Source organism: Choloepus didactylus, chromosome 22 (assembly GCF_015220235.1).
Source record: "Choloepus didactylus isolate mChoDid1 chromosome 22, mChoDid1.pri, whole genome shotgun sequence".
Lineage (NCBI taxonomy): Eukaryota > Metazoa > Chordata > Mammalia > Pilosa > Megalonychidae > Choloepus > Choloepus didactylus.
The window spans coordinates 31928952-31949403 of NC_051328.1; the positions used below are offsets into that span (position 1 = coordinate 31928952).

General features: G+C 36.5%; 1 protein-coding gene across 6 annotated transcripts in view; it reads left to right on the forward strand.

Moving 5' to 3' along the window:
* CNTNAP4 (contactin associated protein family member 4) overlaps positions 1–20452 on the forward strand; it is a 293265-nt gene that overhangs the window by 249035 nt on the left and 23778 nt on the right. For all 6 annotated transcript variants that reach the window (XM_037815806.1, XM_037815809.1, XM_037815808.1 and 3 more), the window contains 3 exons: positions 6938–7108; positions 7818–8036; positions 20142–20381. In XM_037815806.1, coding sequence (XP_037671734.1) covers positions 6938–7108; positions 7818–8036; positions 20142–20381 — 630 coding nt within the window. The remainder of the gene's footprint in view (positions 1–6937; positions 7109–7817; positions 8037–20141; positions 20382–20452) is intronic.

The window sequence follows — 20452 nt, forward strand, 5'->3', positions numbered from 1 at the left end:
ATAATTTTACTAGTTTTTAATTTCAGTAGCTATGGTCTAATTAAATTCTTTAACTCAATAATACAGAAAGGTATTCTCTGTGCATGGAGAAAATTCAATGTGCCAAATTGCAGGTGGGCTATAGTATGTCAATATATAGATGTACCTCCTTACAAATAAGAATGTCTATAATACGGCTATAAGAGAATAATTACAGAAAGATATTAAAAGCTCTTTTCTTTACAGTCAATTGCAGTGTCAAAATATTTTGAAGAATACTGAATCTAAATTACAAATTACTTTTGTCTCTGATGATACAAGTAAAGGAATTATACTTTCTTAAGTTTATATTCTTTGAAAGGCATTTAATTAATTCTGACTTGGGCACTTATTTATTTTGTTTTCCTCAGATCGAATGACTCTACTGCATGTAGTTTGAATAACTACATTTGGTCATAATTGATCTACTGATGGTCATTTCTCTTTGCAAATGGATAACTGTCTTCAAATTTGATCACGTGATTACGTGTGTTAATAGAGGGAATTGGTTTTAGGTTGTTCAGATTTACCTTGAATTTTGAATGTGTTCTCCTTTGTATGTTGAAATATCACCGTTTGTTAGTTCAAAGTAAATTACTTCAAATAGAATAGGGATGCGACAGTTGGAGGGATCTATCATCTGGTCCTAACAACTCCCCACCCCTTTCAAGTTTACTCTGACCTTCATAAGAATGACTGATGGATAATACAATGGCAAACTGAAGTACACTCCACTTATTTCATTTATTACTCTATATATCCTCTTATATCTAGACTAAAAGTAATTAGATGTTTATTCCAAACTTCTATTCTTCCATCTGCTTCGAAAATAAAACTGTTTGTATGTGTGTCCTTGGATAATTAGAGCCTGTACACATGTATATGCATTTCCTATTAATATTAAAACAGCTTTTCACAAAACTGATATAAGAATAAATGATAGGAAGTATCTTCTTCGGAAATGGATTGTAAAATCCTTTGTTCATAAAAACAACTTCTCTTTTGGCTTCAAAAGAAGAATTTTTAATTTCTGTTTGCCATACCAAACCTTATTGTGTATATGTGGGAGTGGGCTGAGGTTTACTCTGAAAACATCTATAAACAGCTTTGTTCCAATTTACTATGGATCTGCAAACCCCAAACTGTAATCATCTCCAGGCAGATTTCATTTTCTTCATTTTTACTTTGCTTGTATTGATTGCTATTGAGGTTCATAAATAGTTGAAAACAATATTGGAAATATTCTCACTTTTTATTTTTTCTGTTTTTGAGAACCTAAAATATAATTAATCTTGGAATTTTATTTGTTAAAAATCTTTAATATTCAACTTATTTTTAAAACAATTTTCAAATGTTTAGAATATGTATTTGATAACTAAACTATTTCTCACTTTGGCTTTTTAAATATATTTTTTTAAATTTCAGTTTTAAGAAAGGGACTGTTGGCATTTGATATACATTTTTAGTTAGGACTACGCAGAGTTCTTAAACTTGGCATTAAAATCATGATCCCTGTAATAGAAACTTTATAAATTGGACTTTGTCAAAATTAAAACTTTTATTCTGCAAAAGATTCTATTAAATGGATGAAAAGATGAACTACAGACTAGGAGAAAATATTTGCAAACCATGTCTGACAAAGGGCTAGTAACTAGAATATGTAAAGAACTCTCAAAAATCAACAGTAAAAACAAAAAAAAAAGAAACAAAACAACAGCAGGCAATCCAATCTGGATAAGGGCAAAAGACATGAAGAGAGATTTTACTGACAAAGATATACAAGTGGAAAATAAATGTGTGAAAAGATATTCAACATCATTAGCTGTTCTAGTTTGCTAATGCTGCCAGAATGCAAAACACCAGAGATGGATTGGCTTCTATAAAAGGGTTACACAGTTACAGTCTTAAGGACATAAAGTGTCCAAGGTAACACATCAGCAATCGAGTACCTTCACTGGAGGATGGCCAATGGTGTCCGGAAAACCTCTGTTAGCTGGGAAGGCACGTGGCTGGTGCCTGCTCCAAAGTTCTGGTTTCAAAATGGCTTTCTCCCAGGACATTCCTCTCTAGGCTGCAGTTCCTCAAAAATGTCACTCTTAGTTGCACTTGGGATATTTGTCCTCTCTCAGCTTCTGTGGAGCACGAGTCTGCTTTGAACGGCCTTCTTCAAACTCTCTCTCATCTGCAGCTCCTGTGCTTTCTTCAAAGTGTCCCTCTTGGCTGTAGCTCTTCTTCAAAACATCACTCACAGCTGCACTGAGTTCCCTCTGCCCGTCAGCTCATTTATATGGCTCCACTGATCAAGGCCCACCCTGAATGGGTGGGGTGATGCCTCCATGGAAATATCTAATCAGAGTCATCACCAACAGCTGGGTGGAGCACCTCTCCAAAGAAAGACTCAAAGAAATCTAACCAACACTGATAATGTCTGCCCACACAAGATTACATCAAAGATAATGGCGTTTGGGGGACATAATACATTCAAACTGGCACATTAGCCTTCACACAAATGCACATTAAAACCACATTAAAATGTGAACATTAAAACATGCACAATGAAATACCACTACAAACCAGTCAGAATGGCTAAAATAAAAAATGGTGACCACACCAAATTCTGGAAAGGATGTGGAAACCTGGATCATTCATACATTTCTGCTGGGAATGTAAAATAGGACAGCCACGCTGGAAAACAATTTGACAGTTTCTTAAAAATATGACACACGTAACTATCATATGACACAGCAATTTATCCCAAAGAAGTAAAAACTTATGATCTCACAGAAACCTGTGCACGAATGTTCATAGCCTTATTTGTAATAGCCAAAGACTAAAAAGATATTGTTCAACAGATTAATGGTTAAATAAACTGTGGTAACTCCATATCATGGAATGCTACTCAGCAATAAAAGGAATGAACTGTTGATGGATGTGACAACTTGGGTGAATCTCTAGAGCTCAATGCTGAGAGAAAAATAGTCAGTCTCAAAAAGCTCCATGCTGTGTACATTCCTTGCTAGAATGTTCTTGAAATGACAAAATTATAGAAAGGTATAACTGATCAGTGGTTGGCAGAGGTTAAGGAAGGAGCAGGAGCCAGAGGGAAGTGGATGAGGCTGTAAAAGGGCAATACAAAAATGCCTGGGGTGATGGAAATGTTCTCTGTCTTGATTCTATCAATATCAACATTCTGGTTTTGTGACTGTGCTATAGTTTTGCAAGATATTACCATTGGGGGAAACTGGGTAGAGGGTACATGGGATTTTTCTGTATTACTTCTTACAACTGCATGTGAATCTACAATTATTTCAAAATGAAAGTTTAACTAAAATAAATCTAAATTATTTTTTAATTATTCTTAGAAGTTTGTAAAGATTCATTTGACCACTAAACTATTCATTGCCTAGTCAGTTCAATGTTTTATTTTATTTTATTTACTTTTCAGAAGATAGTGGTGGCATGTCATGCATTTTGATTTCTGAAGCAAAACATACTGTCTTAAAAACAATGTATTTTTAAAACACTTTTCTTGTTTTAACAGCTTGATTGGGATATAATTTACCCATTTAATGTGGACTATTCAGTGCCTTTGAGTGTTGTGCAAACATCACCACAATTATTTTTTTTAATCTTCATTACCCTAAAAAGAAATCCCACAACACTTTGCTGTAATTCCCCAGTCACCCAACCTCCCCAGCCCCAAACAACTGTTAATCTACTATTTCTATAAGTCTATTCTTTTTTAAAAGATAACCTACTGATGATATAAATACAAGTTTATTCAAAATCATACCATATTATAAGCTAATTTTTCTTGAATGGGCTCTTTTTTCTGTATATATGAAATTAATTATGTAGTACATCTTTCTCTTCTATGCAAATGGATCCTTTTAATCCATTAAAACTTTTTTTTTTAATTCTGGAAAGATGAAAGATAGTATTTCCAAAGTCTTCCTTTAAAAACTCTAGTGCCCTATATTGAATTTAATTTAAAATATTTATTATTACTTGATTAACTACTTAAAGAAATGCATCGTAATTTGTTTTTGTTTGTGATTGAAAAAAAGGGGGTCTTACTTACCTCACCAGAATTCATAAAGCAACTGATTGCATTCAGATCTGCTACCATGCAGCTTAGGGATTTTGAAACCACCCTAGCCATGGAATCCTCTCTTCAAAAGATATCCAGCTTTTGCTAGGTGCCTGCCAGCTGAGGCCTGCTCTGCCTCTTTCTGGCAACTTCTTTTTCCTGAGGTAGTCCAGAATCACCTTGGATGCTTCTAAACAGTCTGTAAAGGGCTTTTAAGATATATGCCAGTACAATGCAGGATATGACTCCCGGGGATGAATCTGGACCCAGCATTGTGGGACTCAGAGTATCTTCTTGACCAAAACGGGGATGCAAAATGAGACAAAATAGTTTCAGTGGCTGAGAGATTTCAAATGCAGTCAAGAGGTCACTCTGGTGGACATTCTTTTACACTATATAGGTAACACCTCTTAGGTTTTAATGTATTGGAATAGCTAGAAGTAAATACCTGAAACTACCAAACTCCAACCCAGCAGTCTGGACTCCTGAAGACGATTATATAATGATGTAGATTACAAGGGGTGACAGTGTGATTGTGTGAAAACCTTGTGGATCACACCCCCTTTATCTAGTGTATGGATGGATGAGTAGAAAAATGGGGATAAAAACTAAATGACAAATAGGGTGGGATGGGGGTGATGGTTTGGGTGTTCTTTTTTCACTTTTATTTTTTATTCTTATTCTGATTCTTTCTGATGTAAGGAAAATGTTCAGAAATAGATTGTGGTGATGAACGCATAACTATATGATCATACTGTGAACAGTTGATTGTATACCATGGATGATTGTATGGTATGTGAATATATTTCAGTAAAACTGAATTTAAAAAAAAAAAGATATATGCCAGTAGCATTATTTGATCATGGAAATATTGGTCTTTGTTTCTTTATAATTGTTATGAATTAGCAGGAATTCCCCAATGCAATGAAATGTCCTTACTTCACTTTATAGTTGTTGTGAATCTGTAAGTTCGCTACCTAGAAAATAGATAGTTATGTTTGCGAGGGTGTTTGAACTACCTAGGGTAATAAATTGTTTTCATTACTTGAAAAGCATGCCTTGTGCAGATAGCAGCAATTCAAAGAATTGTTCCTCTGTTTAAACCAATTCCCTAAAGCTATCCATATGATGCTTTATTGGGATAGTTAGGATATAAAAATGAAATAAATTAAATGTTATGTCATCATAATTTTATCTAATTTGGGCCTTTAAGTAATTCCGAATGTTCCTATTTCTAATTAGACTTAAATAAGTAAGATTTCAAAATATTCCATAATTTAAAATTAACAGTTTTATTTTAATTTTCATATATAACATTTCAACAGAAACTTCTAATTCCTTCTAAAAATGTTAGATAAGAACATTTAAGAACACAAATATATTGTTATCCCTGACTTGATATTTTGAATTTTCTTGCTTCTTGCCTAGAGATCAAAATGTTTATGCCTAGAAATAGCTATAAAAAGGAAATGAGAAATAGGCTGGACATATTCAGATAATACATAGTTTCATTCTGCTCTAGAGAGAAAAACACACAACAAAACCTCAAAGTATATTCTCAGCTGAATAAATTCAGCACTGAAAGTTGCCCATAAGCTAACAGAGAATTGACTCTTGAATCAGGTCCACAAAAAAATCAGAAAAATAAAATAGAAGCACTGTTTTTTGGTCCAGAATTTATAGAAATAAATTAAAATCTAAGAAGTGTGTAGAAGCAGTTAAATGTGTGATTTTTAACTCTAGCTGTATATCTGTTCTCTGCTACCATAATGAACTATTGTTTTGAAAGGGCTGTTTTCTAACTTCAGAGAATCAATACATCTTTTTTCCAGGAAGGTAATTTATGTAGGAGAATTTTATCCAGTGTTAGTGCGTAGAGAGACAGTGGCTTAAAACTAAAGATGTATGTTTACATTTGATGTGTCTGGAACTTGCCAGTGGCGGCAGCGATGCAGGGTTCATTTCTCTAATTATGCTGCTTATCAACCACACACATCCAGTTTGATTCCACTCCTGTCACTTCTGCCACAGCGTTTATATCTTATTTTCCATGCTTTCTTCTACGTAAGACACACAGTATTTTTTAAAAGGAAAGTTGCAGATATCAAAAAAAAAAAATTGGAAAGTGAAGATAAGACTTGTATTTAGACAGCAGTTATAATGAACTTTATAGTCCCTATAACTTTTTTTTAGATGTATTTTTATCTACTTCACCATAATAAGCAAAGTAAGCGATAATCCTTGAATGAAAAGAGTATTTTCATAAGAATATCAGTGTAGCATGGAATAAGTAGTCTTCTGTGCTTTAATTAGAGGTGACTATTTTGAATGCCAGTCAAAGTTTAGAAAATCACAAGGTCCATTAAAGAAAGCAGTTGGTTGAGAGTGTGACATATATGACCCTTTGAGATGTCAGAGATAGAAGTATTAAAACAGAAAAGACTTTGAGCTTCTTTAAAGGTTTTGTTATTCAAAGTGTATTAAAAATTTTCAAGTTATAGAAAAAAAGAAGACTATTCATCTTTATTTGGTGCCTGATTATGTTTAAGCTGAGGATGTTTTCTGATATAAAATACAACATTCAGGCCATTTCCCCAGGGATCATTCCCCTGCCATGCTGGAAGGAAGTCCAGGATTCCAATCCATGAAAAATCACCTACCACTTAAAGTTAATAGAAAAAAGAAAACAGGTTTGAATAGGTTAACAATGTTTTTAATAGTAAAAATTGGACATGTAATTATGCCATTCAATTTATTTCATGAACCTGTGTTCTAACTTCTTGATTTTTTTTTTTTTTTTCTTGTTCTTTCTTTTTCTTTTACAAACAGGGTCATTTTGGAGTTCAGCTTCCTTCAATACTGAGGCTTCATACCTTCACTTTCCTACTTTCCATGGAGAGGCTAGTGCTGATGTGTCTTTCTTTTTTAAGACAACAGCTTCATCTGGGGTATTTTTAGAAAATCTGGGAATTACTGATTTTATACGGATAGAGCTACGCTGTAAGTCTCCTTCTGTAGAGCAGTCCGTGCTACTTTATGATTTAGTAGTAAATTCTTGAACTAATATTTAACATACCTTTGTTTCTACTTTATCAACTGAATCCTGACATAGTGTCTCTTTTAAAAATTCTGTTTTTAATTTAGCCTTTTTACAAGAAATTATTTTGACACTTAACATGTGATGATGTGTGAAAATCATTAGTATTCTCTAGAACCAGCTAGAGCAGAGCTTTAAATTCAAATAGTTAAAACTTTTAATTACAAAATGACCTAATTAAATCAACCTCTCATATTATTCTGATATATTTACAGGCTGCTATTAATATCTTCAGATCAACTCTATAGTGCATGATTTTAAAATTATATAAGCTTTGAATTACTATAAAAGATTGTTTCTACAGTAAAATCCCAATACTATTTCCTTTTCTTGCCCTGACTAAATATTTTTATTATTTAACAATGTGAAAAATTAACCCTGAGAGTGAATTTGTTAAAATCTGTCTTTTTTTCCAGAAATACAAATATATTTTGCCCTCTCATCTAACATTAGAAGATCTATTTCTGTACCAATGTCATTGGTTCCTTCCATAAAATGCAAAACATTCTATTTAGTGATCACTATGTTATAATTCTATTTCTAAGCATATTAAATACTCAGCTTGTGGTCTCATGAACCAACCAGAACAACTTTTATGTCTAATGCTTCCAGCTCCTGCAGAAGTGACCTTTTCATTTGACGTGGGGAATGGGCCTCTTGAAATCTCTGTGCAGTCACCTGGTCATTTCAACGACAACCAGTGGCACCACGTTCGAGTTGAAAGGAACACGAAAGAGGCATCTATTCAAGTGGATCAGCTCTCTCAAAAGATTCAACCTGCCCCAGCTGATGGGCATGTCCTTCTACAGCTCAACAGTCAACTCTTTGTGGGTAAGTTCTGCTTTTAGGCAGTTTGTCATTTAATTGTATAATGAAAGTGTGGAGATGGGCCATAAGAAGATAATATCAACCATGGAAATAATGATAATGGCAACAACAAACAGCAATAAAACCACTGTTTATTGAGGACTTATATTCCAGATCTGTACCGGGTGTTTAATTTCTTCCTCATAACCAATCCCGTGAAATAGGTATTATTATTCCTATATTAAAGATGGGATAGCTGAATTTCAAAGGGGTGAAGTGATTGCCTTCAGAAATCCACCCAGTGAATGAGATTTGAATTTGTGTTTGACCAATTCCTAAATGTATTTTTCTAATTCCCAAACTCAAATATCACAGATTATGTGATGTGTTCCAGTTATTTTCTTATGTCAGTGCTGTTTGTATGATACTAGAAATGTTTATCTCTGTTCCTGGTGGAGCTGGAAAATCCTCCTGTAATTCTAGAAAATGCCAACCAGTGACTCTGCAAAAACAGACCATAAAGAGAAAAACAAAAACACCCAAACACAACATGTAGAATCCATGGCTTGATTTTTATTGTTTCTTTCCTGGTTTCCTTCATTTTACTCTTTTTTTTTTTTTTTTTTAATAGCCCTTTGTCGCTTACTGCATGTTTCTATCCAAAGTTGTCCCTTTATTTCCTGAACCCATTTACTTGTCATGTATAGACCTGTTAGTAGAAGACTTTGGGGTTTGTTATTTTGCCTCTTTGCCAATTTCTTTACGGAATTTGTAGACCTTGAAGATCAAGGAATTGTCTCTTACTTGATCTCTTCTCATACTTTTTAATGTAAATAAGGACACAGCACTACTATGAAGCAAATAATTAGAAATTATATCTCTAGCATTTTCAGAGTTTTAGCTAAAACAAAATTCATCACCCCTTCTATTGCTTGATTGTCTTGTGTTATTATCTCTCTCTCACTGCAAAAGATGAAATTTATTTTTTACGTATTTTACAAATTCACATTTAGGATTTCTAATGAATTTATGTACTCATTCTATCATTTATTCTTTCTTTCACTCAATAAATTTTAATAAAAAGTTTCTATGAGCAGGGCACAGTAATAAACAATCTAATTGTGAGCCCAGTGCTATTCAACTGACTTATTTAAGCGTATGGAAAAACTAAAGAATTCATAAAAATAAATATGTAATTTTTCTTTTAATAACATGCTAGACACTCACAGTCAGGAAATTGGCATAGATATTTCCTGAATTACAGAAATTGGGAAATAGCTTCTACAAAAGGCATGGCAATTTTAAATCTGTCAATAGCTCAGAAATAGCCTATTTTTCAAAACTGGGAGAACTGAAACAGTTCTCAGTTTTTTTCAGTGAAATATGCTTCCTTTAGTCTGTAAATGATCTTTCATTCTTGTATGAATTTCAGCTTCATAGAGATGGAGTCACTCTATGTTGTATCTGATGTGAATTATGGCCATACTTTGGTATCAGGAAGTCAAAATGGATAGAAGTAATACTATGAAATCAGTGAACTGTGTTAGAATATTCTTGAATCTTTTGCCATCTATCAGTGATATAATTTTAATAAGGATCCAAAAGATTTCATCTTTATTGAGACAAATGTTTGGGCCTTTGGTGTTCCCATATGTGTTCAGATTCAGGGATGAAGGTGTTTCCTTGAAGTTTTTAAAACTGAAATCTTTATATTTTAGTCAAATTCAATGAATTTTAAAAATAAAGGCAGAAAGAAAATCGCTGAAAAAAGTGTCACATCTGCTATTAATAAAAATCTGTTTATAAAATGTCCTCCAGGTAACCGAGTAAATTGAGATGGTTTAATGTGATGGACATTAAAAAAAGAATTCATGTTAAAAATAGGCTTGTAGCCTTGAGAAAAGGCAGATGATTGCTTGCCAAAAGACAATCTAAGATGGTATCTACCTGGGTCTGCAGGTATGCTGGCTCAGGAGCTTTGTTTTGTTTTACCTCTGCAAGAATGGAATGGACCACACTCTCAGAAAGGTCCCCAAGTGAGTAAATAAAATAGTACTTATAAGGCCACAATATTAATTTATCAATTTACAAGTAAACTATCCAACAAATCAGGCTTTAAAAAATTGTAGATGAAGATATTTTTCCCTGAAGGCATATTCAGTGAAGGACAAATTATAATTTAAAAAATAACACTGAATTAGAGCAAAGCAGGGTGAAAAACTAGTACAAAGTCCTAAGTATAGCTAATTTAATGCAGCACTTACTAAGACAAAAATGATCCCTGCCTTCCTGAGCATACATTTCAGTGGCAGAGACAAGTGAGAGCCAATAAATAAGTAAACAAACAAACAAAAAAAGTATACATGTTTATAAATGTGCATATGTAAGTGTATACACACGCACATATAATGCATTTACAGATAGGCATAAATGCTATGATTTAAAACACAGAGTGAGGGGTATGGGAGTGATTTGGGTGGGGGGCTTCTACTTCTAGTAGGGTGATCAGGGAGGTCCTCTCTGAGGACCATAACATTTGAGCAGAGACCAGCTGAGGCAGAAGCGGGAACTCTGGGACTCCTGAAGAAAGTGAATTCTACATGCTCAAAGTAGTGGGCACGAACTTCAGGTATTCAAGGAAGAAGAGACAGCTAGGAGAGATGAGAGATTGAGTGTGAGGGCTAAAACAGAAGCCTAGCAGGAAATATACAAACAAACTATTGTGGAGTATTTCAACACCCAAATAAAGTTGTTTTACTGTACTACAAATATGAAACATTAGGGATTTTAATACCATATGGAAATATGTCTGAAATACCATCTTTAACACTTTTACCTATGAATAAAAGGTTATGAATATCTAAATATAAGTTAATATTGATTTAAATTCTAATCTCCATCTCACAGTTCTTCCATGCCTGTGTTGATGATCTTTTATTGACATTACACCTTTTGAAAGTGATGGTTTTGGTGATCTCTCCGAAGTGGCTACTGGAATGAGAAAACTTGAAAGAATCCAATGCATTTTCTTTGTTGCTTGCTTCACTCTCTCCACTAAGGACCAAACATAAAGGGTGTTCTCATCTCAGAGTGAAACTCTGAGGCAAGGCTGTTGTTTTACTTTCTGATCAGAATCACTGAAAAGGAAATAGAAAGCACAGTAAAAAAGTGACTCAGCTGGACAACAGTTATATGTGACAATTAACATAAGAATAAGGAAATGGTAACTCGAGTTTCAGAGATTCAGCTAGTGTTAATCTACAGCAAAGAACAGTGATATAGGAGGCTTATAAAAAAATCACTGTAGTTCCAAATAATCAGAACAACTATCTTCAACTAAACTAAGCTTCAGATGCTGTCCATTATGCCATCCAAAGTAAATGAGGAAAAAAGAATGAATAAAAATCTTGTATGAATAAACGAAAAAAAAGTTAAGATTAATGTAATATAACAGTCGGATTAAAAACCGTTAGCACCAATGCGTTGTCCCCCGCTCCACACACACACACTTCCAATAACCTCAACCACCATCCTGATTTTCATAAGTAATTATTCACCTCTAGTAGCAGCCCTTCATTCTTGTGCTTAATTTTGGCACTGAGTCTTTACCAACCTTTCCACATTCTTTCTCTTTCTCCTTTTCTCTCTCTCTTTCGTGTGCTATGTGTGTGTGTTTATGTGACAAATCTTAAATAGACCCACTCAGAGGTGCTATTTATGACCTTGAAAAGTAAGCTTAGCAACAGGATGCTAAAGGGTATATTAAATGCATACCCTTGCCCTTTTGACCATAGAACTCAATGTCCTAGGGTCACTGCTGTCACCATAGACCCATAAACATTCTCCAACCCCAGAAGCGATGGAGAGAAAAGAGTCAATCATATCTTAAGCTGAAATGTGACAGAGGTGATTTTCTGTTTTGGTTTGTAAACTCAGCATTTTTCATAGAAGCTTCTTAAATTAGCCTTGAATTGATTTTCATTCAACCAGCTCTGTAATTTTTGTTTCCAATCTACATTCTTTTTCTGGAAGGTTTTTAAATGTGACAAACTCCATTTCAACACTTTGTGGAGTAGAACCTGAAGGAGAAGCAAGGACTCCTGACGTAGAGTCAGAAGTCATTTGCAGCAAATGAGATCAAATCTACAAATATTTATCAAGTATCTACAGCAAACAATTTTCTAAATGCCGTACACAAAGGTTAATTTTGAACTCTAAGCTTATCAAAGCTCTAAGGTTGTGGTTCTCAGTCTTAGCTGCACATTGGGATCACCTGGGGACCTTTAGGCACAGAACCAGTACAAGATGTATTTACTTAATGTTTGATTTCATAGGCTGCTAAAAACAGATACCATGAAATGGATTGGCTTGAACATGGACATTTATTAGCTGCCAGTTTGAGGCTGAGAAAATGTCTAAATCAAGGCATCATCATGGCAATGCTTTCTTCCCAAAGACCAGCTGCTGCTGATGATCCTTGGCTCCTCTGCCACATGGAGGCACATGGCGGCATCAGCTGGACTCTCCCTTCCCTTCCAGGTTTCATTGCTTTCAGCTTCTTGCTCCCATGGCTTTCTCTCCTTTGTCTGAATTTCATTCTCTCATAGAGGACTCCAGAAAGAGGATTAAGACCCATTCTGATTGAAGCGGGTCACACCATAACTGAAGTAGCTTTATTAAAAGGTCCTACTTACAACGGGTTTACATCCACAAGAATGCATTAGATTTAAGAACATGTTTTTCTCGGGTACATACTGCTTCAAGCCACCACGCTCTACTCTTTGGATCCCAAAAAGCCATGTTCCTTCTACATGCAAAATACATTAATTCCATTACAATATCCCAAAATCCTTAAGCTATTTCACATACAATATTTAGTAGAAAGTCTCATCAAAATCAGATATAGGTGTGATGTAGACAAAATTCCCCTCCATCTGTTGACCTATGAAACCCAGAAAACAGGTTATCTGCTTCCAATATACAAAGGAGGGACAAGCATGGGATAAACATCCCCATTTCCATAGGGAAACAATTGGAAGGCAAACAGGGGTCATGGTTCCCAAACAATATTGAAACCCTACAGGGCATGCTCCATTAGATTTCAAGGTCTGAGGGTCATCTATGGAACATTGCTTTGTTTTCCAGGCCTGATGGAGTTGGCTGCCCCCACCCTTCCAAGTGCTTGTGCAATGTCCATGTTCTCCCCAAACACTGGGGTGAAGGTTCCACCCTCTTTCAGTACTGGGGTAACAGTCAGACTCTGCAATCCCCAGGGCATAAGGTCACCATCGTCAAGCAATGGGGTGGCAGCAGACCCTCCACAATCCTCAAAGCATCTGAGAAAACTGGAGTGGTAGCACTTCCCTGAACAACAGGTGGAAGATCTACCCTTTCCAAGTGCCAGGGCAGACTCACCCTTTCCACACACATGGGTGGGTCCACCCTCTTGGCCCAAGAAGATGTCTTCAGTCCAGATCTCACCTTCCATGGTTCTGCCTTTGAAGTGATTTCTCCTTCAATCTGTCCCTTTTCTGTCCCTTTCAGTCCAGGCTGGCAGTGGTTCTATTCATACAGATCTCACAAAAAACTTGTCAGTTTTGCATGTAGCACACAGTGGTCCAATCCATCAAACAGTGGGACTTTCCAGAGATCTTTCCTGGATAACTACACCTCCAGTCCTGATTTGGGCTGAAATGATTGACCCTCACATGGAGCACTATTTTCTGGGGACTTGCTTTCCAGAAGCTGAGAATTTCCCAAACCTTCAATTTCTGGTTTCTTTGTGCCTAGGAGTTCAATTCTCAGTTATCCCTTTCCTCTCACAGTTTACTATAAGCTGCGAGGAGAAACCAGGCTGCATTTTCCACACTTAGCTTGGAAATCTCCTCAGCTAAATATCCAAGCTCATTGCTTTCACATTCCATCTTCTGACTTCAGAACTCAGTTTTGCCAAATTCTCCACCAGTTCCCAATAATATAATAATCTACAGCCTCATCAGAAGTAACTTTGGCATCCATATTTCTACCAACAGTCTTTCCAAAGCAAATTAAGCCTTTTCTATCAAATGTCTCACAATTCTTCCAGCCTCTACCCATTACCCAAGTCCAAAGCTGTTTCTACATTTTTGATATCTGCAATAGCAGCACCCCACTCTCTTGACACCAAAATCTGTTTTAGTTTTATAGGCTGCTTAAAGCAGATACCATGAAATGGATTGGCTTAAAGAATGGACATTCCAGTTTGAGTTCAAGAAAATGTCCAAGTCAAGCCATCATCAAGGCAATGCTTTCTTCCTGAAAAGAAGAAAGCTGCCAGTGATCCTTGGCTCCTCTGCCACATGACAAGGCACATGGTGGCATCTGCTGGTCTCTCCCTTCTCTTCCAGATTTCGTGGCTTTTAGCTTCTTGTTCCCATAGTTTTCTCTCATTTGTCCGAATTTCATTGTGTATAGAGGACTCCAGAAAGAGAATTGAGGCGATTCTGATTGAAACGGGCCAAGCCTTCACTGAAGTAGCCTTATCAAAAGGTCCTACTTACAATGGGTTTACATCTACAGGAATGGATTAGATTTAAGAATGTGTTTTTCTGGGGTACATGCAGCTTCAAACCACAAGACTTACCGTGAGTGGGCATTTGGGTAGATTCAGGGATTTGGGTTGTACAGATACATCTTTGTACTGATCTTTTGGTGAACATATGTTTGTATTTCTGTTGGCTGTATAGCTAGGAGAGGATATGCATATGTTAAGCATTAGGAGATAATGCCAAATCTCTTTTGACCATTTGGATGTCTTCCTTTATAATGTGGCTATTCAAAGCTGTTGCCCATTTTTTATAGGGATAGCTTCATTTTAAAAAATAAATTTGTGAGAATTTTTATATATTTTGAATGAGTCCTTGTCAGATCAGTTTACTACAAATGTCTCCTACCTCCCTGTGGACTGTTTTTTCATACTGTTAATGGTGTCCTTTGATGACTAGAAGTTCTTAAATTAAATATATTAATTTTTTTTTTCTTTTTATCCCTTTCAGTATATTTTTGATAGGCTAAAATATACTCTTGGGAAGAAGAAGGGAATGTCAAACAGCCTTTCATTTGAATAATTTTTATTTTGCTTTAATTTTCTTTTTTAGTATGTGTTCTCCCATTACCAAAGAGCAGTACAATAATGGTCGCATTTCTCTTTACTGTAGTCGTATCATTTGTTTCAGTTATGTTCTTTCCCCTTTTTTGAGGTGTTATTTTCATAATTACCCTAAGAAGCCCCCAGTGTTCTTTTCAATGACTGTTGACCAAAGTCAGATCTCAGACGGGATCTCTTGAGACTGAAGAACACAACCAATGCTGCTAACAGTTCATTTCTTTAAAACAGGCCTCAACATAGCCAAACCAGATTGCTGCTGGCAGCACACATCTGAGAATCTAAATAGGCCCACTCTTCCCTGCAGCTACTACTGCAGAGGTGTGTTCTCACCACTGCATTTGGTTCAGAGAAAAGTGCCTGGATTTTCTGTCTATATCACTGCTGCTCACACCAGATGCTTCTTTCAGCCATGGTAGTTCTTTAAACATGAGAACAGTCCTCCTCTTCCCAGGGCTCACATCGCTTTGTCCATGAAGAATATTCCATGGCACAAGTCTGGCTGGGCTTCCAGCGCCACAACCCTCTATGTTACTAATGCTGCAATTCCTGCAGGCTGTCTACCCCCAAGATGGCTTAAGATGTCACTAAGGGACAGGGCTCAAGATCCACTGCGTGCCATGCAGAAGACCAGACCGCCTTCCCCCTCCATGCCAGGCCTGGGTCCTGGGCCCAGGCTGTTTATCCCCTCTCCTTCCTTCCCCAAGTTGATTTATGGCCAGGGGGTCAGTTGTCTCACTCTGCCCCATTGCTATGGTCAGGGAGAGTCTTACCCTGTGCCAGACAACTTTCTGTAATTTTGCATTTTATAGAAAAGTGTTGGGAATCTTCATTTGTTTCCTTCCCTTACGCCCCAGGACAAATCATGCAGTTCTTTCCAATTAGTCCTCAGTAATTTTGAAGTACAGCACATGAATAGTTTGCCATTAACAAATTAAAGTTCAACTCAAAGGTATTCCTGCCACAAAAGTAGTGGAAATTGGTGCAGGAAAGAGCCAGCTACTACCACGTGACAAGAGCATCTGCTACTTAGACTAACTTCCTGAAGGTAGTGAACGTGATAGAAGGATTGGCCAATAGGTAAAAGGCTAAGTCAGTTTCTCCTCAGCCCCTAGTACCATTTAGGTGCAATATCTTTATTCTGTTATGTGAGTGTACAGATTCGGCTACATTCAATTAAATAGAAAGATTAGGCTTTTGTTTCAGTGTTTGTGAAGTTCTGGAATTCATTACATCTGATATGGTCTGGAGGTAAATTGATAGAAAATTAATTGGAAGACAGTTCCAAACATAATGGCTCAGTGGAAACATCCAGAATCAATTAATCAAATTGCAACTCATTTTAATGACTTACTCTTACCCTAAAAAAGCTTTGAAATCTTTAGTTAAATTCTCAGGCCCGATCCTATTTGCATTAACCATGTTTTCCAGAATAGTTATACTTTAAAATAAAAAGTTTTAACTTGAGATACCTCAGTGATAAACTATTAGTAAACCTTCAATACTTATGAGACACCACCATTTATGTTTAATTAGACGCTGTGCTTTCTGATAACCGTAAAATGTTAAAACTGTCTGATTAGATAAATATTAACTCTTTAAAATTTCTGAAATAACAGGTCTTATTTACAAAGCTGGGTATTCTTTTTGTAAGCTGGATGTTGATTTTCTTCTCACTGTTACAAATACTATTTAAGCATATATTTAACACATTCATACTTTTTTTTTTTTGGCTGTACTACCCCCATTCTCTAACCTTCTTCCTTCTATTTCTCCCATTAATACTATGTGGTAACCATTTGTTTCACTGTCTAAATCCATTATCAGACTGTGAGTTCTTTGAGAGCAAAATTGATCACACATGATTTTGTACATCCAGTGTGTCAAACACAGAGCAAAGGGCTGTTGGGGAATGCTTGGAGAACTGAAATGCTGTCCAAACTAAATGTGATCTGAGGTGAAGAAGAAAATGAAATAGTTTTTTTCTTTGACTGTATTTTGTGTGGCAAAAGAATATGGTGGACAGAAAGTGGACTTCCTTGGTATGAAAGGCTAACGATGGAGTCCAATCCCAGCTGCCTCTAACTAGATGTGTTTATCCTGATATTTCCTCAGCTGGGCTCTTGGGCCAGTCTCTGAACTTCTCTATATCTCTAGTTCTTCATCATCCAAACAAAACAAAACAAACACCCAAATAAAAATCTCAAGTTGATCAGATGAAAATGGACCAAATTTACTCATTAGATCCCAAGTTACTTAGTGATTATTGTATCACTGGCAGACTGAGATAAGCCCCTAACCAAGAGAGAATGTGGCTGTTGCAGAGCAACAAATGCGTAATAAATGTAATTTAATGTTTTAAGTTCTATAACACAAAGCAAAGGTAATATCCCAGGAACATACCTCTAATCTGGATTTTATACCACCTGGCCCTCCTCCAAGGAGTTCCTGTCCCAAGGTTTATACCAAGGTTGCAGGTCTTATCCAGGAAAGAAAACTCCAAGGATGCCAAAAGAATGCTGGCTGAACACTGGACTCTGAGCCCCAGACACGCTCCTATTGAGTTGAGTTTGGAGAATTGGAGAATAGGGAGGCGTGGAGCTAAGATCTGTGGTAGCTATGATGTGGAAGAAAAAGGAGTGAAGTCCTGAGAATAAGGGGAGGAGGAAGACTTCAAAAACTGGAAGGACATGGATTAAATGTAGGAGGAGCTGAACAAGAAGATTGCCAGCTCTTCTGAAACTCTGGGAGGAAGTCAACTCCTTTTTCCTTATCATCCCCACATAAACTGGAATTGCAATGTCTGGCTCCCCTCAAACTGCACTTGGATTTATAAATGGAAAATATGACCCACACCTGTAAGACTTTTGTGTTCTTCATTGAGGAAGCACAAATTATGTAAACTAAAGCCATTTGAATACATTATTTCTATAAATCTGGATTTTAAATAGTGGTAGTCCCCAGGAGTTGAGAATTTTCGGGAATTCTTCTGGTCTTTTTCTTTGTGGTATTTCTTATCCAGAAATATATACTTAATTTATTCATAATATCTTTGAGTTTTGTCTTCCTCCTCCGTCTGAGAAACCCAAACACCCCTGTGAGGCAGAGCGTGTTCTCCCCCACAACATTTGAAGCACCAAACCCTCATCTCCCACTTCTATGATATAATCCAGTTTAATTAAGGACTGAATTAATTAAGTCATTATTGAATAGCTCTTATATGTCAGGTAAGGTTCTGTGTGCTGGGGACACAGCAGTGACTGAAATAGTCCTTGCTGAATGTGTATTCTAGTGGAGGCACACTGATAATATGCAAGGTAAATTACTAAAATGGAAATCTTGATAGACTTTGACAAAGACCTATTTATTCAGAGTCTTAGAGTCTTCCTGGCAAATTTTTGGTCCTGAAATACAAAAAAAAAAAAAAAAGGAAGGAAGGAAGGAAGGAGTGGGGGAGGGGAGAGGGAGAGAGGGAGAGAGGGTGGATTGAGAGAGAGAGAGAGAGAGAGAGAGAGAGAGAGAGAGAGAAAAGAAAGGAAGGAAAGAAAGAAAGAAAGAAAGAAAGAAAGAAAGAAAGAAAGAAAGAAAGAAAGAAAGAAAGAAAGAAAAGCTAAGGTGATCCTAAATAATTAAGACTAGATTAGGAGCTAGCCAAAGCTAGTCAAAGCAGCGGGAGCGAATATGGGCTAGGAAGAGAGAATACGTACACAGCAGTTACAAGATCTTGGTGGTAAAAGACAGCATCATCTGTGCAGAAATGAAGTTTCTTTTTAGAGGCCCTGCAACCATCTAACCACGTCTCAGTAGAACTGCCCAGATTATTTAGATTAGAGCACTATCTTCCCACTTTAAGTTCTGAGCATTAATTTATGGAATTCCAAGACAGAAAGTTCGGTGAAAGTTCACCTGGACCTTACATTCCTATGAAGATAGAGCTTAGGAAACAGTGGTCAAGTGATCATCTGAATAAGAATCAGCTGAGAGGCTTGTTGACCTTTCAGATTCACAGCCTCCATTTTCAGCCCAAAGAATCAGTATTTCTTGGAACGAATTCTGGGATCAGCATTTCTAAGGAGCTCTCCATGTGATTTTTGTACTTAAAGTTTGAGTTTCTCTACCTTGGGATAAGGGATCTGATCCCTTCCAAATATTGTTAATCTTGTCAAGGCTGACGATAAATACTTGTTATGTATTTTTCATAAGGGTCACACCACTGTGGTCTCAGAGGAGACTGGGAAAATCAAGGTAGAACTTGGGTAAGGTCTTACAGCTTGGTTTCACTCCTTCCAACTGCCCTTTCTTTCTTCCTCCATCAATGCTCTTTCCAGACTTTTTGTTGAGAATTCTTCTAAGCAAAAAACAATAGGCACTGGACTAACTTTTAGAAAAAAGTCGCTGAGAAAAATGCCAGACAATAGCAAGGAGTCTGCAGCTCAGTCCTTATCTTTTTGATGACTAAATTGTCAACCAAAATACCATGGCAATGCATGGTCAAGTTAGAAGCACTCAGGGATTCCTTTATAATTCCCTCTAAATTAGAACTGTACCAGCCGCAGACCAGGCTTCCGTATGAAGGACAAACTACACTTGCCATAAATACAAGCTTACTTAAAATTGCAAAAGAAATTAGTTTTTATATAAAAATATCAATATCTATCACTGTTATTTTGAATAAAAGGAAGGTCTGGCCTTTATTTTGCTCTTTAAAATAAAGATACTGATATAAAAATCTTCCCAATTTTAAAGGTTAATACATCTTTTTAGAAAACAAATATTTGCCAAATTCAATTTTCAATTTTTTAAACTCCTTTTGCAGTCTTTAAATATTTGGTCACAAATTGTGTTCCCAAAATTATATTTGCTAATAAAATTTTTTACAAACCACAATTTTTGCCATTCTCTGTAAGGCCTCGATTTTGTATGGTCTTTAAATCCTGAATAAAACACCTAGGAACATGTTTCCATTTGCAGTATTTCCCTTTTAGGTGGAACGGCCACCCGGCAGAGGGGCTTTCTGGGATGCATTCGGTCCCTGCAGTTGAATGGCATGACCCTGGATCTAGAAGAACGAGCCAAGGTGACTCCAGGTGTGCAGCCAGGTTGTAGAGGACATTGCAGCAGCTATGGAAAGTTATGTCACAACGGAGGGAAATGCAGAGAAAAGCCCAGTGGCTTCTCCTGTGATTGCAGCGTCTCTGCATACGCAGGGCCGTTCTGCTCCGATGGTAAGTGTGGCGTGGGATATCCTAGCAGAAACACTCATCCAATGGGAATAAAACGCCTGGCATTGTTTTCC